General features: G+C 40.0%; 1 protein-coding gene and 2 long non-coding RNA genes across 6 annotated transcripts in view; 1 reads left to right on the top strand and 2 right to left on the bottom strand.

Annotated features, from left to right (window-relative positions):
* The window catches only part of LOC111270247 (transient receptor potential cation channel subfamily M member-like 2), a 30,707-nt gene that overhangs the window by 1,633 nt on the left and 4,315 nt on the right, over positions 1-24,759 (top strand). Inside the window, exons 2-17 of one of the 4 annotated variants that reach the window (XM_022850378.2) lie at positions 2,241-2,313; positions 2,976-3,087; positions 12,313-12,529; positions 14,666-14,925; positions 16,747-16,949; positions 18,113-18,361; positions 18,617-18,870; positions 19,099-19,415; positions 20,050-20,243; positions 20,501-20,982; positions 21,250-21,461; positions 21,879-22,022; positions 22,429-22,659; positions 22,969-23,215; positions 23,700-23,808; positions 24,165-24,585. In XM_022850378.2, the coding sequence (XP_022706113.1) occupies positions 2,241-2,313; positions 2,976-3,087; positions 12,313-12,529; positions 14,666-14,925; positions 16,747-16,949; positions 18,113-18,361; positions 18,617-18,870; positions 19,099-19,415; positions 20,050-20,243; positions 20,501-20,982; positions 21,250-21,461; positions 21,879-22,022; positions 22,429-22,659; positions 22,969-23,215; positions 23,700-23,808; positions 24,165-24,585 (3,725 nt within the window). Of the gene's footprint in view, positions 1-2,240; positions 2,314-2,975; positions 3,088-7,791; positions 7,930-12,312; positions 12,530-14,665; positions 14,926-16,746; positions 16,950-17,079; positions 17,206-18,112; positions 18,362-18,616; positions 18,871-19,098; positions 19,416-20,049; positions 20,244-20,500; positions 20,983-21,249; positions 21,462-21,878; positions 22,023-22,428; positions 22,660-22,968; positions 23,216-23,684; positions 23,809-24,164; positions 24,586-24,759 lie in introns of those variants that run through there. The other 3 variants (XM_022850377.2, XM_022850379.2, XM_022850381.2) reach the window with 3 other exon arrangements.
* Positions 2,307-11,152, bottom strand: LOC111270255 (uncharacterized). The gene is made up of 3 exons (XR_015314892.1): positions 10,608-11,152; positions 2,860-3,043; positions 2,307-2,605 (listed from the first exon to the last, which is right to left on the bottom strand). It is a non-coding gene; the product is annotated as an uncharacterized LOC111270255 (long non-coding RNA).
* On the bottom strand, positions 5,844-7,710 carry LOC147752150 (uncharacterized). Its single transcript, XR_015314891.1, has 2 exons — positions 7,574-7,710; positions 5,844-7,071 (listed from the first exon to the last, which is right to left on the bottom strand). It is a non-coding gene; the product is annotated as an uncharacterized LOC147752150 (long non-coding RNA).

The raw sequence follows: 24,759 nt of genomic DNA, 5'->3' as shown, positions 1-24,759 counted from the left end.
AGAAACGAGTAAAAAAGTCAATACGTTGATGTTCATCCCACATGTGTGCGTTGTCACGTTATCTATTACCTTTTTATCTCTGATCTACATCTGCTGTCATCATTTTTAATTGTACAGATAAACAATTGTTGAGACATGACCTAAATATGGAGTATATTCGATTTGTGTTCGCGTGATGGCGATCTGATCCTGATTGTTTCGATAGTCAGACATATTACCAATGGAAGGTAGACGGAACTGACTAATTGTTGTATCGCAAGTAGTATGTATTAAGTGGGAAGCTTTCCAGTGCAGCAATGGACGTTCGTTTGTTTCCAGTAAGCATATGTTCTCAGATGAAGGAAGGTTCATCTAAGTAATTAATTTACTTGGATTTTTTTAAATCAATACAGTCTTGATTAAGTCGATACTCTGCACTAACTCATATTATTTTAATCAATTTTTTTTTACCATACTCGACACAACAGGAATGATAAGGTAGTATGTGTACAGTAAGCTAGCAATAATAGTATTTTTTTTTTCAAAATATTGCTTCTTCGTTCGTTTGGCAAATTCTCTGCTCTCGCATGTCAAATTGCGCCAACGATTTCAGTTAAGGTAATCTAGAGTTTAAAAAACTAGTACGTAGATGCAATTTTGTAGATCCCTCATCTCACTAGCGGAAGGACATGCCTCGACGATCCCAGGTAAGCCGGTTTATTGTTATGATCTTGCGTTCCCTTTAGAATAGGTGAAATACGTGCCTACAATAGGAGTTGTGTTCGCCGTTAAATGGCACGGAGTCAGGAAGTTTACCGCTCAGCTTTGTAGAGGTGCATACAGATAAAGCTATTGCACCCGGAACAGCTTTTTGACAGGAATCGTGGGTCACGAATGGTATCTCAATATAATATACCATGTTAATTACTAACAATAATATCATCTTTTTTGTGTCTCTTGCGATGCAGATATGACTATGTAAGTTTAAATAGTTTAAAAATAACTAATTTATTAATAATATACATACATACATAATAATAACAAACCGTCACAGGACAAAAAAAAAAGAATGATACATTTCGCAACGAAATAAATGATCATATAGTTACAAATAATTGAATTATACCACGTCTGCCTAACTTTTCTCCTAACGTTGGGCTCATATTATTGGCCCTGCATCGTGGGAACGTCTGAATGTATGACCGTTCTACAAAATAAATAAGTTACTATTAGACATTCCAATACCACAGAGTATTCCACTCAACGCAGTTAGAACAAATCGCATTGAAAGGGGTTCATGTAAAGTTATACGGTAATTTGTGTTCCATTATGCCTATAGAAGAGCTTATATATGCGGTCAGACGTCATGTTCTCCCTTAAAAGTGCGTTGCGCAGAACATCAGTACCGCAACCCTACCAGCGTCTGCATCGCTAGTCATAATGTACATACAATCTAAATATATGTTTACCTAACGAATAAGTCTGCATTAAATAAGAGACCAATAGCATTGAGAGGGAGGCCCATAGTATATTTTCGTAATAATCGTTACTTTGTCGCAAGGTACGGGGTCCGACCACAAAGATTAAACAATTTCAGTGATGAATTACATGTATCTAGAATTGACTGTTTATTTTGGCCGTCGACCAGGTATTTTGGAAATAGTAGAGGCAAAAGTGAAATAGGCTACGATACAGCAAGGGAAGATGGAGGTATTTTTGTGACCATATATTAGCCGCGTAGTTTTGTCACTCGGACAAAGTTAAGGCAACAGATTTGAGACGACAAATAAAAGCTTCTAAGAGTAAATATCGGCAGATCTTATTATGACCGTATAAGATAATACTTGTATAGCATTTCAAAACTAGCAAAGTACGATTGGTAAGGGAATTCAAGATGAAACGTGGAGAAAACACAGGTAAGTAACTCATGACGTAGGCGCCAAACGAAGGCACAGATTCTATTTTTTGAAAAAAAAAACGCCGTTTTTAGCAAATAGTTCCCATCATCGTTACCGTAAAAAATGTGAGAATGTAAAATATACGAGTATCCGTGATAGCTATTTCGCTGTAGTAGTTTTTATGGTCGGTGATATTAGCGTCTGTAAAGCACGTTTGTTGGTTTACTAAATTTCCAATGCTATAAAAGGATTTTAATGAATTGGAATTAACAAATGAAAGTGGAACCGCCTATCACATAGAGCGACTCTTCTTCCAACATACGCATATTCAATAATATAACAGAATTGTTCGTTTGTTTTCAGCTCCCTCGTGGTCCCGACCCCAATACTTTAGAATGAAGAGCACATCGAAGCTTTATCGTCGTCTGACGTCCAGGTAACATTATTCTCTAGCCTTCAAGTTATCTTCTAGAGTAGCAGCAGCAGCAACAAGAGATGCCCGTATATTTTGTACCAAAATTATGTTATTGAAGAAATAGACTGCCTTCATTCAAACAACGTGATTTTCATACTAAATCAACGTATAGATCCTTTATGCCCGCCACTTAAGCCGTTCTTAGTATCCTCTCCGCTCGATTTCGAATGTTGGGCATAATACGGTATGCGAAAAAGTTTCGTCGGGCCGACCGATGTCTTCACCCTCCATGGGCAGCATGTGACTCGGATACCTTTAAGCATTTCCAGTCAGTCCAGCTCGGTCATAATATGAAGTAGATACATTTACGGTACCGCTTTGTTTGCCACTTCAACGTAGTTTTATTGTTCAATCGGTAATTTGCAACTCTTGAATACGTCTAATGGTTATGCTAAGTAATTCATCATAGGAGCATAGTCCTTCAAAATTGGTAATCGTTTGTCAACCGTCTTTTTCTTATGCTCAAACAAAAAAAGATGTATTTAATCTCCGTTTAACAAGACTTACAACGTTTGTTTCCGTGTAGTGAAGAACTAATCCTTAATTATCCATCAACCCGCCATTTTGCCAGAGACCAATTACGTGCGAATCGTCTAACTTTTTTTTTGATTTTCTCACTTCAGAGAGCGGCCTGCGTTGTCGCCTCAATGGAGCCTTGACGTCGCCGATATTGGCAGAACGAGCCCGAGAACTAGGAAACGACGTTCGAAAAAAATCGAAGAGGAAGACGAACTGGTAAGCACTAGACTACCGGTAAATAGGTCCATGCGCCCCGTCATAACCCCGGACCAGCTTTAGGCACATATCTCTTAAATGTTTATTATTTTTTTGCTTACCGTGTCGTACGGACAAATTCATTTCATCGACTATACACAAACACATTTATTTCCGTTCATCTTAATCACTGGCCAAACCTATTTCAAGACTAGGATTTTTTTTTAGTCCAAACTGCTATTGTTTGATTTTGCGAAATTTTACGTGATTTAGTTGTTTTATTGTTGGTGCCAAAAGGTCATTAAAGGCTTGAACAGATCGTAAATGAAATGACGTATCAAGAGGAGGTTACAATATTCACGCACTTTGACATATATCAAACAGTAAAACTCACTGTGAGTTGGCATTGATGGCCTGATACCTACTGGAATTATACAATAATTATCGTCTTTAAGTATCAGGTAGAAAATCGGATTCGAGACCGTATAGTTTTAAGTCCTATGCTTTACACACTGTACCACTAAGTTAAGACGATCTAACGGTATTTCAAAGAACGAATTCATTCTACTTGATGGGTTCGAAGCTTCACCCGAGCGGTAGAAAAACAACATCACAATAACATTTATTTCAAATTGAAACTAGTCCACGTACGTGGTAGCCTGCGTAACGCAAATAGGCATCAAGCTAATGAAGGGTAGCATAATAGCTAAGATTTATTGTTTCTAGTACGAAATCCACTCCTGTGATTTTAGGATTAAAATCCCAAGAGTGGATTTCGCAGTTTAGTGAGTTATTACGCCAAAAAAAATCCAAAACAAATGATTGATACATGCATCTCGTTTGTAGTGCAATTCAGTCCCTTTGGAAGAAACTGAAACAGCCCCAACATGCATGCACTTACCAAAAACTGAAAGCAGCTAGCTACTAAGGGTCTAGGCAAAATAATAGTGTTCTTAAAAAAAAGGTTGCCTTTTGCGTGCCTTAACCTGCTTCATAACCTATTTTACAATAATGCCCATTAAGTTTCTCATCGCTCATTTGTCGTTACATTACGTCGTTACGTGTCGTTACGATTAGAGGTGTATCGGAGAATTCAAATGATCAATAACTGTAATATAGTATGTTTAAATGTAGCGATAGGCCAACTTTCGTGTAATGTTCTTCGTGTAAATGCGCTCTTATTTATGCATACTATTTATACACGTTTTATGGTCGTCTTGCCGCTGGTTGACACTATATTAATGTCCCATTGAACCTCACTACATTTAGGATACGTTGTGTGTAGATTTTAATCGAGCGCTGGAATCTACCGCACCAGCGGCAATTTTTGAAGATAACTGATATCTACTGAGGTACTGATGCATCGAAACATTGATGATCATTGATGAGAACTGGAACACCATCGAACGTGCAACATTCCAGTGCAGGAGTTCTATGGATATATCTCTGGCTATGGCGAATAGTATCACTGCCGTTAGATTTTCTTAATAGATCGTTGGATGTGGTGGGTTCGACCATTATGAAGTGATGTCTTTCCGACCGAAAACATTAGCTTAAACTTGTGGCTTGACTTGATGAGAGAATGTTAACGTTAATATATACTAAGGTGAGCCCTATTATGCCTATAGCTACTACGGCGGTTTATTACGTTGAATAATACAATCAACCTGCTGGTTAAAGATTCGCCTGGATGTCGTTTGAAACGTTTTAGGACCTATTTCCATAAGCTGCTTATCGTAATTTACATTTCTTTACTAGGACCTTGAAACAAAGGACCTTATTTCAAAACATTCTTGTCGAACAATTTGTCAAGCTGCATAAGATTGTATTCAATAAATAAAGGCAGCACTAAGCTCCCTGCCGAGAGAGATGAGATTACGGAGGTGCAAACTCGCATTAAGAGGCACTCGTCATACAGCGTAGTCTATAGCGACCAAAAAACGTGGTTTATCAGTTGATATCCTACTACTCATCGTGTAACAGGTAGATTTATCCCATTGAAGAATTACCTGTCACAATTTCGTAAGCGGCCTACTTGAGCAGAATAGACCTAACGATAAAGTTTTGTCTATCAAATTTACCTATCTTACCAAATCAAAAGGATACAGACGCAAGGTCCGCTTTGTGCCGAAAGAAGCTAGCAGCCATCTAAAGCAATGTTGAGTTTATTTTATGGGGAGGTTTCAGAAATGCGTGATGCAAACGCGTGGCTCACACTCATGGCTGACGGTGTTTATAATAAACAACCCTTCACTAAAAACGAAAAATAGATCGTAGTGTAAAAATCGAAACACGCAAGCTGGATCATTTAAACGTTTAAGATCTCAATTACTCACGCATGTTAGTAACTGCACTTATTGTATAAGTGCAGTTACAAAAGGTTTTTTAAACCTAACCATTGCGAAGTGGACAGTCATCAGAGAAGATTGCACCAAACATCAGCAAGTGAACAAAAGTAAGACCATGTAAAAATTAACAACGACAATTACTCCACCCTAGAAAATTCGTCGGTTGAATTCTCCACTGCCGATATGTTCACATGGACCCGAATAGAAAACCATAGATCGTCTATCGTAGGAATTCTCGTATGACTAAAAAAAAATTTATTTTTTTTCCATAAAAGTGCAAACATTAAATCTACTATAGTTATAATGACTAAGTTTCGTTCGATAAAGATAGTTCGTTCGTTCAATTTGATTGTGACATCAAATATTAAGAAAAAGCAAAATGCAACAACTTCTCTAATACATGTATTCCAGTTAATAAAGCTAACCAGAAAGTTTTTATTTACATTTTATATTTTTATTTATGAAATTCAGGACACATGTCCTCGATGGACCTTCTTTATTTACATGGAACATTTTTTAATCACTTGTTTATATTCCAGAGTTTGATCCTGTTGGTTTACAAACTGAATTTAGTTTATTGATCAGGGCCTTTGTACAGGGACTAATTTTTCTAGTTTAAGAGTAACCGAATTTGTCATAGTGCAGTTTCTGATCAGCTCTACAAATAGCCTACTCTAGCGTATTGAAAGCGGCCAATCTTTTGGTTTACATTAAACGTAAGATTCTACACTGTTCCCAAATCCATTCGGCGGAATAATTTTAAATTCAATAAGTCTCCAACCACTAAATACGTAAAATAATATGAATATTTACAATTAGGGTCGTTTGATCTGTGGCGCGCTCCGCTTACCTAAAATGAGCGTTTCGTCAATCAACTGTTTCTTGGATCAACTGTCGGTGTTTAGTGCCTGTCGTTTTTCGACGTTTACGGTTAGGTGGCGCCCTCTGTGACGAGTGGCGAAAGCCGCCGACGAATCACAGAGAGGTTGGAGTTAGCTAGGCGCCGGAAGGGTCAAAGAAAGCGGACTCACAACAAACAGCTGAAGGAAGACTCTGATGAGGGTGTTTAGCTGCGACATTGCTTGCCAACCGGCGAGCCAACTGACCCTCTCAGCGCCACTGTGTCCGTCGGTACGGCCAATGAATTGTTCGCACCCGGACGCCAGTGTTTTTTCTGAAAACTCTTCCTAACGGTCATTAAATGATTCATATTCATCAGCTGCGTGTCTCATTTTATACACCTACTGCTTCTATACATACTATTCTATTTCTGCGATCCCTATTTGTTCGTAATGCTGTGGTCAGTATGACGTGAACGTGAAAATTTGTCGTTGAGATGTTCGTGTCTATCGGTATGAATGTGCGCGGGTACCGATTGAAGCCTACGCGACTTGCCTTCGATAAACTGGTAAAATACGTCACACCGATAAGGTTCTAGTTCCAGCAATAATAGTGAGCAGCTGCAGCTATCGCGTCGGTAAATTGTATTCTAGTGTTATGACGGGGTCGACGAGCAGCGACTGTGCTTTTTTCTTATTCCCGTAGCCACTTGTCGCCTGTCCGAAATAGTTGCACGCCGACTGGCGGCTGGATGCCGCTGGCGCCTAGGGGAATGCTTCAACGTAGCGAAATCACATAGACGACCGAATGATGCCAACTGTTGCAAGCAAAAATGACCGAAACGCAAAGAGATGCTAACGACGTTGCCTCGAACAGCAATAACAACAAAACAGAAAAAATAACAGCAGCGATCGTCATTGCTAACAAGCGGGTTTGACTAGTGAAGGGCGGCCCCTTTCGACAGACCGATAGAGCGGATGCAGCTACGGCGATCTTACCGTTAGTAGCATAGCATAGAATAAGCGGGCTGGTCGTAGTGACTAAGGCGGGGTTCTGTTTGAGACACTGCATTTCTAATGACGTCTATTGCTATAGTGGCATAACAATCCTCCCCAGACAAACAATCACAGCACACAGTAATATACGCAAATACACTGAGACTGATGTCAAGTCGCGACAATCCCGATAACACTGGCTGTGTTTAACAACAAACTGACTGGAAAAACGGAAAATAACTTGACGTGTGCAATAAACGAATCACGCGTGAATCGTGCCAGAATACGACGACGTGACGAAATTTGTTCTAGTTATGTACTAACCTTAACTGAAGAAACGGCACAAAGGAACATTTTCGAGGTTCGTGATTTCGTTTCGAAGGACAGGCACGGTTCGACACTCGTTCTGTGGTTGAAGTTACCATGAAGTAGCGATCAGTGACCCCTCGGTTGTAGTGCGTTCCGTGAAGTGCGAACAGTTTATGTTGATTGGTTTAAACAAAGAGGAATAAACAGCTGTTAACAAGTAAGAAGATAGCAAGATGTTCGTTCGACGTCGCAACCGCCCCAGGAGCACGGGCACCCGGACTCCCAGGGGGTTGTCGTTACTGTCCCGCCTTGGTTTTCGAGCACTGCCTCAGGAAGATCAAGTTGACTCCCTGATGCCCGATGAAGTTACCGTAAGCATCCGTTAGTTGTTTTTCTAAATACGAACAAAGACACCACAACAGCAGCAATGAACTCATTATCAGCTCTATTACAGCGGTCTTTTCCCTTAGCGTGCCTTCAGTAAATGTGTATTCGACCTAGTTATCACTAATGGTGTTTGTCTGCAACACCTATTCCACCGTACTTTTTTTTATTAAAAGCTATAAATTATTAATTGTTTCCTTTGCAAACGAACAAAGAGACTACTGTTAAGTGTTACCTCTAGTGATGCCGGCAAAAATCTGTCGAATCGGCACTGAGAGTTTCCTTCCCAGCCCTTGCCAACTTCTCTCGCTTCACCATAAAGAACGAGAGTAGTCAACTCAATAGTCAGGTGCTTACCAGTGGCAAACTGCCCCGTTGGGCTATTTACCCGAGTGTACGATGGCTCCGAGCGCATTCATAACAATGGAATAGTTTCGTGTTGCGCTTCAGTTACTGCTTGAAAATGTTCGGCTGTGTTAAAAGCGCACGCTATAAAAAAGGCGACTGTCGAAGCAGACTTTGCAGTTCGTGTAGTCGCTCTTAGTCAATGTTATCCGGAACGTCTACGGTTTAGTGTAGGAGACGACGGCTTACCGTAGAGACAACTCGTCCTTGGAAAAGTTCATTTCGCAGAGGCTAGGTTGAATCAATCGGTCGATCATCAATCGTACTTCTGAATCGATTTTGTGAATGGATCACACTCTAAAATAACAGAGCTGGTGTGCTTGCTCATTAGTTATTGTCTTTGTTCTTTCTACCATTTCCGATACGTGCATCGTGGACAAATCCCGCTCAAAAAGTGTGCGTGAATTTCTGCGACGGGTCGACGTGTTAAATTTGTTTACGTGTTTCGAAACGAGGTAACCGTGAAAGAAGCTTTGACAGAGAGAACAATGATTCGAACACGTAGGAAGAGGTCGCTGGACAAAGGCGTTAAAAAATCACAAATCTCACCTCTACTGGTTGGTAATACTATAATGGCATGTGATCGAAGAGTCACACGGCCATAGGCGGCACGTGGCCCACAATGCGGCACAGCAATCGAATTTGTTGGTGGTTTTTTTTTTTTTTTTTTGTTTTTACGGCTCCCAACGCCAGCTTCAATGAGCACATGCTTTTCCTGCACTTTGCCTTTCGCGCTCACCACTGCCACGACTAAGGTCTGTTTTGTGCTTAATGAAGTAATTATCGTAAACGATGGTTAAATCGGGCGCTTCAAACGAAAAATTTTATTTATGAAGTGCAATTAAAGGCTTAAAGCAATATTCTGTTTTTACCTTTCCAGTCATAGTGACTGCTTCAACAAAATCATCAAGCCTAAGGGCTCCAACGGTAATCTGACAAATCATGTATCAGAACGAGCATTAATGATTCATCTGTAGAAAGCTGCCTCAACTGAATGAAGCTCTAGATACGTGCGATATAGCAAGGCGACGTGGGATAAGGGGCACGTACATTGCAATTTTTTCCAAATCAGCTCTTCCGTGCGGCTTATCAGCTTGATAATAATAAAATTAACAATAACAGGCGAGATATTTGGCAGCCGCTCTCTGCTTTTCATACAGGGGCAGAAGAACGGCTATCAGTCATTTGTGTCGAAATCTACCCGAACTTCTATGTAAATTCAGTGACTCCTTTGAGTCATCAGACGAAATGGCTTTTTAGCGTGAGCCATCCAGAAAACGGTTTTCCCAAAACGAACTCATAACTATATTAATTAGAAATTTTCGTCGGTTTTCAAGTACGATCAACTCTTTCGGACACTCCGGTGTATTCGCTCATCGCTTTTAATGATAGCTATCGATTCATTTCTCAGATCACCCGAAGGTTAAACTTCACACCCGAATGCGGCGTGGTATTACATGAGAAACTGCAATCGACCGAGAATTGCTGTAGATGAATGTACACATCGAAAAAAATCATACATATATATTTTGTCTATAAACTATCTAGAGATCACAATCTGATGCAGTTACCTCCTTGGTACGCTGTTTTATCAATGCCCCGATATCGTAATATGGGCTCCTGATAAAGCAACAGAGTTAGCACTGATATGATACTGGTCAGCTCGAATTGTCCTGCCAAGGTCTGATAAGGAACAACATCGGAGGTAAGCAAGATTACCTGCAGTCAAATCGGTCGTATGCACAGCGGGTGTTTCCAATACACTGAATTTTTCAGGTAGCTATAAAACTATCTATACACATACATCGAATGCTACGTTGGCCGACCGCCGCCTGCTAAAACGTCTCAATGAGAAACAGGTCAACTGAATGGTTGGCGTTGGGATATCTAATTGTGTGCAGTTTGAATGCTCAGCGGGATGCCAGTTCGGCAGACATTTTAATGAGTTATTTTTTGGAACTAACTCTGTATACTACAGGGGGCTTTTCTAGTTTTTTGAAAATTGCCCGCGCGTTATTTTACAGCGTTGTTATGCATAGGAATAACGTTGCTTTATAAAGATTGCCGCGCGCATCTATCTGTAGGACTGTAAGCATTACTGCCCCTTTTTTCCACACCATACAAAACGAACGGTAACATATCAATGTCTCGCTTTTGTTGAAAACAGAATTGGCTCTGTTAATAACAGTTATCACGGTTTAAAGCAACACCTCAGGACTATGAAGGGCACTTACCTGATTTTCAACAAGCATACTCTTACCTTACTTGCTTGCAAACAACAAACTTTTAGAATTTCTCTTCTGTTATAAATAGTGTGGGTTAATCTGCTCGTTTTAGAGTCTTTTAGGGCGTTTGTTGCAGTGACAGTGAAGTGTGATGAGCTTCGATGAGGAAAAGGCTTTGAGTAATCCCCGGTTGAAAACACCCTTTCAAAAAAGTCTCAAGGTGTTTTCTGTGCGACTGGCCTCGTGGCCGCTTGTACATCGGCATCGTTGACTGTAACGATAGGCACCTATCAAGATACGAGACTTAGTTCTCGTTGTTTTCGTTCCATTTGCAGCAGATTAGGCAGCAGACTCTCTAAAGACTAAAGGAGTTGAATGATAGATACAAACAAACAGATTCTATCCAGTTCCAAGCTCTCTCGGAACGCAAAAGCAGCAGCTAAAATGAGTTAAGGACATATCATTTTTCATAATTGACATTATTTAAGAATTCCTGCAAATGGCCGAGTGCCTAGATGCTTGAGGTGTTCAAGATAAAGATCTAGAAGATTTATCTGACATATAAAAATAGTCCTCTCTCCAAGGACAGCGCTGTTTGCTACGTTCAGCTGCTCAAATATTAAACAGGAACTACTGCCGGGTGCCACACTTATTTTATTAGCGAACTTTTGTGAGTCGTCCTTGTTGGTCCAAGATTTACTTATAGCCTGGGCTGATTGAAAAAACGTCTCGGGTTGGCAAAAATCATAGAAGCCCAATTCATACTTATTGTTTTAATCTGAATGATACTAATAGATGTGAAATCGTTGCGAGAAATAAGCATATTCAAATTCAATTAAAACGAAAATAAGACTTCTATATGGGTTATTTGGACGTCAATTTCTCTTAACTGAAGTGATTAGAATCCACTTTATCTGTATAATTGAAAAATAATAGTAACACTGTAGTTGATCTCTAGAATTGTACCACTCGTATTTCTAAATTGTGATATTTATCGTGGCCTATCGACGTTAAGGCCTTAATTCGGTTTAGGGTCTATTTAAATGCCAAACTACGTATTTATCAAAGCTCATAGTATATTTTATCACCCTTCTTTGCACCGCGTTAGCTGTAGACGTGCCGGGTAGCTAAAAACTATATCAAACTATTTGTTTAGTGCCAAGGAATCAAAAACGGTCAATATGAATCAAAGAAGATCGATAAAAAAACCGAGTCATATAGGCTCGATTTTTTTCTTCTCTGTAGCACTCTCAAGACATGTTGTGACTTCGCGATGTTTCACGCATGCAACGTCATTTGTAAGATAAGCTTATGACATTCACCGCTATTCTTGCCTTGGTAATTTATATATAGATTTATTAGAGAGCTCTGTTTGCTAATATGAGCAGTTCTTCGATCGTCCCAACTCCAATTCGTAGGACCTACGCTAAGACTGTTGTGGATGTTCCATGTTAATTGCTTATGCATGAGAGATTTTAGCGAAAAAAACCAATTTGCATTGCATATATTTACCAGACATTGTTTTTCTTTGTTTGATTTGTTCCCTCATTCATCGGACCTGCTGCTGCGGCTGTCACGAACTTTTTGTGCTCTCCGGTGGACTGGTCTTGCCCCAACGAAATTCGCCGTTAACTGATCCTTACGCGCTCTTCAATACGGCTCCACCCGTGCTTTCGTACCGTGGCGACGAAAAACGGTTCTACATGTCGCTATCGTTGCTGTTGTAATAACGGTTTGCAGTCGGATGTGACAGCGGTACCATTGATAAATTTAAATACAGTCATTCCAGCACCGGAACCCCTCGAATTGTCTTCCCACTATTTGATCAACAGAGCTAATGCGCACTTCTTCAAATGCTTCGCCTTCGAGGCAGAAAGTCGACCATTTATCGTCGTTCGTCACGACGTTAACGCCGAAGATGTCACAAGTGTTATGCAAACGGACTGGCGTTTCGTAGGTACGTAGAAAACTGTGCAATCGAAGGCAACAGCTTCGTCCGCGCATGGAGGCCAAAACATCGGTTTTAGGCAAACGTTGATATCTGGAGAGTATCGTATTGACTGGAGAGTATCGTACGTTATTAATTTATATCATCAATTAAATTATTTGTTACCGTAAAATTAATTTACCCACAACGTGACGTTTTTAATCCGGGCATTCAAGAGATGAAGAAATATCGTAAATGGTTACGAAAACTGTTTAATCGATATCCAAAATTTAGTGAAATTATAAAAACGTTTGTGGCACAGATCGAATTTATAAGTTCAGTCAGAAAATATACACCTAGGCACACCGTCGATGTGGCAGTACGATCGGATTGAGCCCTCTTAATCACTGTTTTGCCCTAATTTCCTACACCACCTTTATATAGTTCAGTAAAGGCAAAAGTTCGTTCAGATTCAATCAGTCTCTCTATATGATTAATATTAGTTTTAGCGGCATTTCAATTTTTTCTTACCTAACTGTGTCATTCTGTATAACAAAAGTGAATTCTTACGTGTTTAGTCAATACTGAGTAAAAAAAATTATCAATATGCAGTACTAGAGACTAATCAGTAAAAAGTCAGATAAAGCCAATCATCATACTACGGAACAACCAGTAGAACCTTGGACAGTAAATTTGACTATAATAACCATCTTTACGGTTGTTTTTTAAGATTTAGTGTGCTGGTTTTAAATATAATAGCTTGCATTGGGTTCTCCTCATTATTATGCTATACTCATCGCTAGGCCAAGAATTCTATTGATTTTCATTTTGCTTCGTTCAAGACCGCAGTGACCTTTCTGTGCAGCTCCCCTTGGCATCGGTTCACTATGTCTTGCGTAATAAACATAGTTTAAATACTTTTGGGACCTAAGACAATAATCAGAGGTAACGGCGAGCAGAATATATACTGATGGTATAAATTCGCTACCGCTATACTTTACAATATAGCTGTTTTCTATGGAAAACCTTACTAAGAGGACACCTTAAGCCTATGGATCAATGTGTCAGAACTTTGTAGTACGCGCTCTGCCCATTATCATAAGAGACAGACATGGACGCTAAGGTATATTTTTTTTTCGCGTATTACTAGTTTTATTTACAAAGCATTGGTACGTTTGCTTCAATAGACAGCGTACGTTGCGGTACGGTATGTGCTACTATTATCTTACAAGGTGGCTAAATGTAGCCTATATCTATCTCCATTCATTTTTGTGTGATTTCTTTTCATTGTGAAGGAGCGAACAATTGCAAGGCTCTTTTGCAGTGGAAGGACTAAGTTTGCTGCAGTGACTAAGAAGAAGGCCATTTGTTATTATTCCGATTATCATTATCATTTTTATTGAAATATTAAATTCTATTGTCCGTTCTCTACTCAGTATCATTCAGCTTTACTGTACGTTTTAGGTCTAGGGAATATTAAACTATCATACTTATAGCCTTTATGTTCGGTTACGAATTTTAAAAGAGGAAGTTCTGACGAACCGGACAGTCAGGGATTCGAGGCGAGGGTAGTCACGGCTGAGGTTGCGTCATCATTGCTGAGGCTATCATGTCACTCGAGGGACAGCTGGTAGTTTCTGTGGTAGATGAAAATCCGCTGATCACTGATGTAGCTATACACTCAAGAGTGCCTGTTCGATGCCTTAAACGCAGGAAGCCAAGAACCACAAAATAGTCTACAGATCTATTTATACTGAGCACATTTGGTACTGTCACGTAGCAGCACTTATAGCTTTTCGAATTGGTAAACCTTAATGGGGTACGCGTAACCTGCAATACGGAAACATAACCGTATCGCCGTTGTGGAAGTATCTACCTTTAATATCAATTAACTTTGGGATTAAATCAAACAAAGAAACGACGACTACTTTGCAGGTTTATTCTTCTAAGTACAGCGGTTGATTTCCCCATGATGAGCAGCAGTGAGGACATTAGGCAAATATTAAACGGGTTGTAAGATCTAATCTGTTCGAACCATGCACTGTCAATTTACTCCATAAATCGCTGTCCTATAACAATGAAACAAAACAGGAAGTTAACACATGGTATAGACCTGTATTTTTATTGTGATATACATTAGGGAATTTGGTACATTCTATTTTCTAGTTCCACGAATTGCACTCTTCCTCGTCTCAGACGTGGGCCCTATGGCCGAGTGGTCACAGCCTCGCCAACTCGACGCCTTCAAATGCGGCCTCATCAAGGCGGCCAACACAACCCACATGTGGATTTTCACTAACGGGCTTAACACCGGGATCGCTCAGGAGATTGGGGACGCTGTCGCTGAGGAACTGAGTCGACGGCGTGCAAAAAGATGTCACAAACACCCCGCGCGGAAAAAGCAGCATAAACCACCGCTCACTCTGGTGCGTAAAACTATCAAACTAAATTAGTATTTTTTCATTGTATATATAAAGTAAAACCAAATTCCTAGTGTTATATACTTTTATCATATATATATATACCCAGAGTATGGACATACACTACCACTTGATGGTCCTAAAAGCTGAATGTTTGCTTAATATGAATCTATGAATAGCTACACTGGAAAGTTATAAGAATGTCATGCACCAGTATTCGAAGTAAATACTTTCCCTTCCGGTTGGAGTGCGCGGAAATGTAAGCGTCTTATAATATAGGAATACAAAAAGAAACGTAAGATTAATTTTGACAGGAACCCCGTTCACTTGATAGCGTCTCTTTACTGATTATATTACACAAGTAGAGCTAGTTTATTATATAACAACGGCCTTTCTACAACTTCTTAATGTCTACATACTGTCCCTATATACAAGGACTGTTGCGTTGTTTATGCGTGCCGTGGCACGTTCTATACAATTCCCCGACCACCTACCAATGAACGGGCATATAATTTGTAAAACCAACGGAGGCACTGTTAACTTGTTTGTATCGTATTGACGTTTGTAGATATATACCGAAGAGCGCAATTTGTAAACTAACATTGCTAAAATGACGTATGTCAGAGTCCACTATTAAGCTAAAGAAAGACATATTTACGACGTACCCTTGACAAATGGAATCTGGCGACGCAGACGATATGTTAATGAAATGCGGCTCCAAATCAGTTGATGTAACATGTCTCATGAATCGTATCCGTGATAATGCAGCGGTAACGTGTTTGTCTGCTCAATTTTTTATTTTTGAGCTATTTTTGCTACCGATTAGCTATGTTCTCAAGGCGATCTCTTTAAATATGTTTTTTTTTTTTTTTTTTTTTAAATATAGCTTTTCTCGAACTAGGAATTTCAATTTATGGATTATTTCCAATAGACCTATGGCAACCTTACGAGGAGCTACTAGCATTAATGATACTAATAATCATTTAATTTCATTGATTGCTATTTTTTTTCTTTTTTTTCCTAGCTATAATTTTCTAGTAAACATTTTTGCCAGCGATGAGAGTTGAACAAGCATGACTACATTCCCGACATTAAATGCTTATCATGGCTACGCAGTCTAGAAGATCACCCAGACCACGGCACGGGCTAGAATTAAGAACACGTAAGGTCGAGTGAGCACATACTTCGTTTTGTGCTGGGAAGGGCCAAGCTTTTGAAGCAATTCCTAACGGCAATAATTTGAAATTTTTATTTAAAAATACGTATACTAATTTTTTCACATCACATTGAGTCTAGTGGGTGATCGCCTTTGAGTGTCTCTAAGTTTTATTCCCTTAAGAACTCCCTGATTTGAGGGTTACCCCCTAAAGTTCGTCTATGGCATTCGTAGCTAGCTTAGTGTTACCTTTTGAATATCGACAAAGCTTTCTGTTATAGCTGTTTGCTGCGTGCGAAAGTTCTTAAAGTGGCATCGAGTGGCCATCGACTGCGGAGCTTCAGCGATGTCCTGCATCTCTGATCGACGTCCTCCGCCAGACCATCAAGTTGGCTAGGATCTATACATGTAACACAATATCATATCCTTTAACGACAATAACTTATTGTAAATTAATATCACAGTTTCGATAACGAAAGATACACTGGTTGTATTCCATTTTCATTATTCGGACTGATTTTTTTAACCATACCTCATTAACTGTATACTGGTAGAGGTCGTCTATCAAACCTAAAGAGTGCATATTTAGCTTCCATGGACAAAAAATCTGGCCAGTAAAGCTATGATATTAATATAGAACCACCTAATTATTTTACCATTTTTCATTTCAGGTGGGTCTTGCGCGAGAAGATTTGATTTTAGGTGCTGAACGATTTACAAATTCTGATGGTAGTGACGTGAACATTCAGGTTGATGCGAACAAACCTGAGGAGCAAAGGTTCGAGCTCAATCCTGATCATACACACTATATCATCGTTCGAGATGACACGGTCCACAAAACTGGCATCAATCAATATACTCTTCGCTTCGAAAGGTCTGCATTTAAGTGTTTCTATTATATTTTTTTTATCGCAGTTCGGATCCTATCGGGTGGTGGCAAATAGACCGAACCATTATTTCAGGTTTTCATGTGGCGCAGTCACAGCTCCGGTAAAAGCTTAACATCCTATGAAGACTGCAATGAGTGACTTAAACTTTTTGTGTCCTTGACCGACTCTCGGCCTGAAGTGCCTGATTCCTGCCGGCACTGGAAGCCAAAAGCCACCGATGACTACTTCGAAAGCTGTGAGGTGCGCGCGCTTGGCTTTTGCAGCCACACAACCACTGATTTACTCTTCTGTTTTCAATGACGAAGTGAGCATTCGAACGAGGGTGGATGGGTAGGGCTTGCTCCTAAAGTCGATTGAACACCCCAGATAGGCAAGAATCTTGACAGGCTTTGCTTAGGACGATCAATTTTGTTTGTCAGAAAAAACCCAGAGGCAATGCATAAGATTATGGAACTTTTAAGTCGATAATTCTGAACATAATAGCCGCTTAGGTAAAGCCAATCGTATCAAAGTGTAAATACTTACGTCTAGCCAACCGTAAGAAGAGAAAAGTTAGAAAAAGTACGCATTAATAAGGCACCGCAGAAGAATGACAAACTGCTCGATATCAGAATTTCGGTGCTGCATCCGTATTCTTTGAGCAGTTAAGTAAATAAATGAATTAGCGACGCGTTCAATGACTACGTCTGGCACGTTGACCACTTAAACTCGATCAGTGTGTTTCACGCTCTTATATCTTTTCCCTTCTAAAACTATATATATATATATATATATATATATATATATATATATATATATATATAATGTGTAGCAGTTTTTTATAACGCGCTTGAGTCATGGCAAACACTAGAAAAATCTGTCTTTAATCAGACTAAGTGTTTTGTTACTAATACATTATTTGACTCTTCAGTTAATGTAACTAGGGCAGCAGAATTTAGAATATCCTAGAATAATTTAGAATCGGAAAAATTTTTGCTACTGGGTAGATCCCATTTAAAAAGCTAAAAAACACGATGGCAGTTATTTGGTGGGTAATCGATGCACTAATGTTTCGCTTCCTCTGGTGTCATCGTAGCCTGTCCTGGCCCAACGCAAGAAATGACTGACCAGTGCTGTATCCTTGGCGCGAATATTTATGTCCTTCTAGGGTCCTGGCCTGTCTCGGAGCTCGAAAGACCGAGGATGCTACTACAGTTGAAACGCATCGGAAGGTTGCGCGTCAGGCATCAGCGATCTCTATGCAGCTTCCACTTGTCGCTGTTCTAATACAGGGAGATTTCCAATCCGCCAAGTTTATCTTTGATCGATTACAGAAAGAGCTTCCGATACTCGTGTTCGAGGGCACAGGAGGTTTGGCTAACCTAATTGCTTTTGTATACAACGAAGTTCAGCGTAGGTGAGTTACTCATAACTATATATACATATATATATATATATAGTTGTGCATCATAAAGTGTAAAACGAGGTGTTAAATTGTTATTGCTATAAGATGTGAACGATCCACCAAACACTGATTGTGATAATAATACGTTCTCTATAATACAGTTTTTTGATACAGCTACCACAGTGACGTCATTAGCAAGCTGAGCATAACCGAGAAGCATTTATTTCATCTGTACATTTGTTTATAATATCACATCCGTTCTTTTAGGGCCCCTAACGTGTGGGACGCTGAATTCATCGAGGAATTCGTAAAGCCGGAGTTGACTGCGATGATTTGCGCACAGCAACCGATGTACTCGGAACAGACGCAGGCGAGAAATGCATATAGGGATAGGATACTCGAAATTGTGCGACTTGCTTGCCACAAACAGCAGGGAGCTCACCTGACGGTTGTACATACAAGAAACCGATCGTGTGATCTAGAGAAATTAGACCAGGTTCTTCTGAAAGCTCTATTTAAATGTAAGTTCTCCTCGCTGTTTCTATGACGTTTATCCCGTGTACAAAAAACACAGTCGGAAAAATCGAGACATTTTGTAAGCTTTTTAGAAGATTTACCAGCGGTTTTTAGCAGTTGTGTGTAGAGTATTACACAGATTAGGTTACTATTACTATACTATTATAACTAAAATGGTTTTACTTTATACAAAAAATACTGCTATCTCAAGTATTTCTATGTCTCCTACACAGCTCAACGGGCAGAACAAACAGTGTGGTATTCCCAGCTAAAAAAGGATCTTCAGCTAACAATTGACTGGAACAGCCCGAAAGTGGCGTTAGTCGAAGTATTTCAAAAAGACTCATCGAATAAGTTTCAAGTCGATTCAGGAATCTTCATGGAAGCGCTACTAAGGGAGGACCGTGAAGAGTTCATTGACATATTTCTCCGAAGGCAGTTCCAGTTAAGCAAGTTTCTGTCAAAGGGGCGACTAAAACTCATTTTCCAGAAAGTCCTATCAGAAGATTTCTTCTTCCTGGTCTGTTGGATGGGCGCCCTAGGAAATACTGTGAGTTAGAATACACTATCGGTTTTTCCCCTTTGAAATTTTTCTCGTAGTTGGAAATAACGACAAAATAAACGTGACAATAAAATAATAACATCATACAAAACCAAATAATTTCTATTTACAGTACTTGATATTTTAAAAGTATTTTTCTTGTCACCGACCTTAAGTTAGGGATCTGGATACCCTCTTTGGTTAATTTTTATGGTCTAAATTAGTATAAGTGATTAAACTGGTTTCCTTTGTTATCTTTATATTATATTATATGCGAAATGGAATTTGGCACGTAAGAGACGTTCCCGTTACTCACGTTTTACCGTGATGGAAAGAGTCAGTAGCACTTTTGTCAGCTTTATGAGTACGCGGCAGTATGACTTTCTCAAATTTTTCAGTGACGAATGGAGTGCATCTTTTGACTCTACAGTGCAGCATCTTGCACTACGCCTCGTATTAGTCAATTTATCTGAAATAGTTGAATGCATCTATATATATATATATATATTATGATATGATGTTGACAATAACAGAATTTTGTTCCACGTCGCCACTTGACACGGTGGCATCAACCTGAGGAAAACTACGTTAAAACTATCTGAGAGACTGTGGTACATTGGCAGCACTTTTGTTTACGTTTCAGTCCTATCGTGTATCCGACGACTTCATCGAAGCCGATCTCAACTGGCTAATTGAACTGTGTACAGGCCTCCCAGATTATGTCAGCTCTGAGCACCTGTCGATGGCAGCAGCTGGTATGTGTACCGGAGACGAAACCCAGGCTGAACGAAAAGCCCTTGTGATACTTGCTCTTTGGGCTGTTTTTACTCACCGAAGGTAACTCGAAACCAATACAATTACCCAAAATTTAGAAAACAACGCGAAATCCATGCACATTTTTGCATTTGTCTCGTTGCTGTCCTGATCTCTAGTACCCAGTGAATTGAATCCTACCCGACTTCATTAGCTATGTGCTTTGGGAAAGTCATCTGTAGAAACAGCAAAAACGTAGTGTTACTGCAACGTGTTTGCGTCTCGCATTCATGACTGCAGTGAGCGTTTTTATATTTGTCATTTTTTGTCGATCATCACAGAAAATTAACGAAGATTCTATGGAAGCACTCTGAACAGCCTATCCATTTGGCGCTCATTATCTCAACGGCGTACGCTCGTTTAATGGACTACGCACGGGACCCCGCTGCAAAAGCAGAGTTGGAGGAGTCATCGAGAGAATTTTCTGAGATCGCCACTGGCATTCTGGACCTGTCTTGGGCTACGGATGCGGGCTGTCGCGCGTACGACATCTTGTCTGAAGAAAGCTCTGACTGGAATGAGAAGACCGCAGTGGAATTGGCTGCCCAAGGCAAGAACATGATGTTTTTGGCGCATCCATGCTGCCAGAAGTGGATCACCAACCTGTTTATGGGTCGAATCACTGTACGCGATATGTGTTGGGGCATCTGCACGTTCCCACAGTTTGTCAAAATACAACTCTGCGCGTTTTTCATCCTGCCTATGTATCTGTTCATTCGATTCAAGGATGACCCCCACCAAATGGAATACAAACCGGAAATTGGTGCGTAGTGATTTCAGATGGGATGCGGTCATCGTATTAATTTACTCGTTGGTCCTTAAAGCAATGTTGAAACGCTACCACCATAGTCTGTCGTAGAAGACATATAAGAATCAACTATGGGAAGGCGTTATGTAAATAGCAGGCTCTGTATCGCATAACACGAAGCTGCTAAAGGGATCTCCTATTGGGTAGTTTCGCCTGCGCTTCCGTCAGAGGTGTTTCAGTCTTTAGTTAGCTACAATCTATATACAATTTGTTTTTCAACAGACGAAGACGATGAAGATTTCGACTTTGTCGATGAAGCTCCGGTACTTACAAAGGAGAGAGTAGCTCGGGATATAATTCATAGCAAGGCGCGAGCGATGTCACTATTTTTGAAGCAACGCAAGCAGGAACGTGAAAACGAAAATTTCCCGCCACTTTGGAAAATGATTTACCTCATGTGGAGTGCGCCTATCACCAAATTCTGGACGTTTCAGGTTGGCCGCACATGAAACACTATAACGCATGAGACACAGAGAAAAATCAAATAAAAAATTGGTCTTGTTCAAATCTAGTTATCGACATGTTAGACAGCAATGAAACAATTATGGAAATTATATTTTTTAATTTATGTTGCATGATCGTCCTGTCCTCTATAGATCGTTCAGAAAATTACGCAACTGCATAAAGATAGTAGAATGCGTTCCTATTAAGATAACTGTAATTTAGCAATAGTTTGCGTTGGTACACGCAGACACATATTTATATCTGCACAGTTATGGTAGAGTACAAAGATATGGCCAGTGGGCAGAATGTCAAGCACTGGAGTTGCGGGTTACCCCGGAATGTCATGCAAAATTAAGCAACGATCAAGCCAACGATTTTTTATTGCGTCTCTGTCTGTTGTGTTTTAGATGTTTTATATTCTCTACCTACTATTGTTTTCTGTCGCTGTATTGTTACCGTCATGTGGATATCAGCCTCTTGACCTGGCTGTTTGCATCTGGACATTTTTAATAGCCGTCGAAACATGTCGGAGAACTTATGTATCGCACCAGGTTAGTATCACAGATCCGCGTATCATATTGTATGGTGCTGCTTCGGCTTTAAGTATCGTTAAACGAACTGAGGATTTTTAATGCTCTAAATTTTAAGATAGTAGGCTGTATTCAATCTGCTAGACATTTAGATAGATCATAGTTGCATCTAACAAACATCTGATGTTAGACATATGGTCGATTTGCAGCTTGTACAGCCACGTATACCGCGTCTACCATAGATGAGTAGTAAATCCGTCAACTGGTAGTGTAATGCAGTATCAGCTGAAACTAGAAAATGTTCGAGAAAAAAATTTTGTCAATAGTATTAACTATGATACTATATGCTATAACTCGATGCAGGTGCAAACCAACAGCTTCTTTTTTTTTTTTTTTTTATCCTGTTCTTCTCTGTGCTTCCATATAGCAATACAAAAGGGTTCCATTAGCGCTTCGTTGTTTCGAGATTCTCTTCATGTTTGGCCTGGTGGGACTCTATGGATGGAGTAGGGTACTGAAAAGGACGGATATCCTGAGCCCATACTCAGCTAAGGTTCTCCAGTGCTTCGGATTACTGTATTCATATTATAGGCAAATTTTCATCTATCTACCCATATCACCTACCCTCGGACCGCTCCTATACCGAATTAAATATATGGTTCGTTACGGTTCGATCACACTACTTACTAATTAAGTGACATTTTTCATAGTTGTTTTCTTTGTGATCTCTTTTTTTTTGTATACCCAGCTCCTGGTAGACGAGCTTTTTGAACATATTGCTATCTTTCTTAACTCGAAACTAATATGATCATCCGTTTGTATGTAGCCGATTGGTAGAGCCGATTTTTTTGATTGCGTCAAGTATTTTGCATATAGTAAGTACATAGGTCATATGTACACATAAGCCTATGGTGGCTCCGCTGTGGTAATAAAAATGCTGAACTTTTTTCCGCCACCCTGACTATAGGTGTCAGAAGATTTCATCAACTTCATGCGTATGGCTTTGCTCGTAATGATTAGTGGCGGAATCGCGGTTCAGGCTATGATGTACCCGGATCATCCATGGAACTGGAACTTAGCCCGAATGACGGTCTACCGGGCTGTATTCTCACTATTTCTGACTCCCGTTACCGAGCTAGGCGACTTTAAGCCAGCCGCGTGTCCAAGACTCGACAGGTCTGAGTTTGATGATGAATGCCTTGCCGTCGGACCGTGTGAGTAAAAAAAAACATTCGAAACAATTCTCTCCTATTTTCTTTTACCTAAGAAAATTCACGATTTCCACCTATTCATTTTGACGGGTCAAGTTATATTCGCTTGTTGTGTAGGTCTATCAAGTTATCGTAGTATCTCTCTAGCAGTTTGACTTGTCGCTGTCGTTGGGTGCTATATATTTTTGTCCGCCGGAACTGTGATGATGCTCAGTTGCGAAACCTTGTGCCGCATTTATTGCCCTTGGTGTCGTGTACAAAACAAGAGAATGCTCACGTATAAGCGATGCTTGTCGTCTTCTGCTAATGTCACGCGGCTTTCAACCACCATTTTATGAGAATTGCTTCCGAGCCGTCGGTTTATCGGTTAGAATTTGCATGATTACCTTCTATGACCTCCTCTTTTCTTTCTTTTTTCTGGCTTTCTCTCTTTTCTGTATCAAACTTTCTCTGTTCCTATCTAATGTTCCAGTCGTTAATGCCACAGACAGCAATCATCTTTGCCCGCTAAAGGGCTTCTGGACTTACGCCTTCAGTATCCAGTACCTGATCCTGCTCAAGATAATTCTGATGACCCTACTTTATGCTCTGTTCAGGTAAGGGTTCTGCAAAAAGAATGATGCAGTTTGCTCCCGATGCAGACTGGCAAAGGTTAAATTCTAAGTCGTTCGGCTCGGAAATATTTAGTGCTTATGGTCATTATTTACATGGTATGAGGGTATGAATGTGCCAGGACAAATACGCTGTGTGGTATTTTCGTTCCGAGCTGTTAGCTCCAAAACAGAGGTAATTGTTAGGCAGAATCAAAATCGATCATTTAAATTCATTCAAATATTCAATAACGCACAAGCAGTGTTTTATTTATTTTAAAGGTTTAATATTTAATTTAAGAGGACGGATAGACGTGTGGCATTTCACTAACTGCCGTTCGTTCATCATCACTCATCTACAGTAACACTGCTCGACGCATTGAAGCGGCTTCGGATAACATTTGGAAGTTTCAACGTTACCAGCTCGTAATCGACTTCAAAAATCGGCTATGTCTCCCGCCGCCGCTGAACATAATCTCATACATCCTAGTGTTGCTAGATCTGACTATCGGAAATCTCTTTCGTTTGATAAAAAAGTGTTGCTGTACTCGTAAAGACGATGACAGCGGTCTTCTGCCACTTCCGGTAATGCCGGCTGGCACAACGGGTAAGGACAGTAGCTTCGAGTACTGGCGCCAAATATCGCAGGATTATTGGGCCGCCCGTGAAGAAAGCGAACTTGAGGAGAAACGCAATAAAGAAGAACTTGAACGCCAACAAAAAGTTCTCGACGAAGTTGACAATCATCGGGCGCAGCTCGCATCGATGCGTGCCGAAATGAAGGTATGTTGCAATAAGTACTTCAGTTTATTTCTCCCATAGCACTGTATCATTCTTTGATGGTTGAATCTGAAAAGAAATTTGTTTTAGATCCTAAGTGCTTTAAACACGGGTTTGTCAAAATGTTTCATCCTGGACAAACGTCCGAGGCTTGACGTTTATAGAAATTCATAATAA

Source organism: Varroa jacobsoni, unplaced genomic scaffold (genome assembly GCF_002532875.2).
Source record: "Varroa jacobsoni isolate VJ856 unplaced genomic scaffold, vjacob_1.0 scaffold_1457, whole genome shotgun sequence".
NCBI classification, from domain to species: domain Eukaryota; kingdom Metazoa; phylum Arthropoda; class Arachnida; order Mesostigmata; family Varroidae; genus Varroa; species Varroa jacobsoni.
This window is presented reverse-complemented; position numbering and strand designations above follow the sequence as displayed.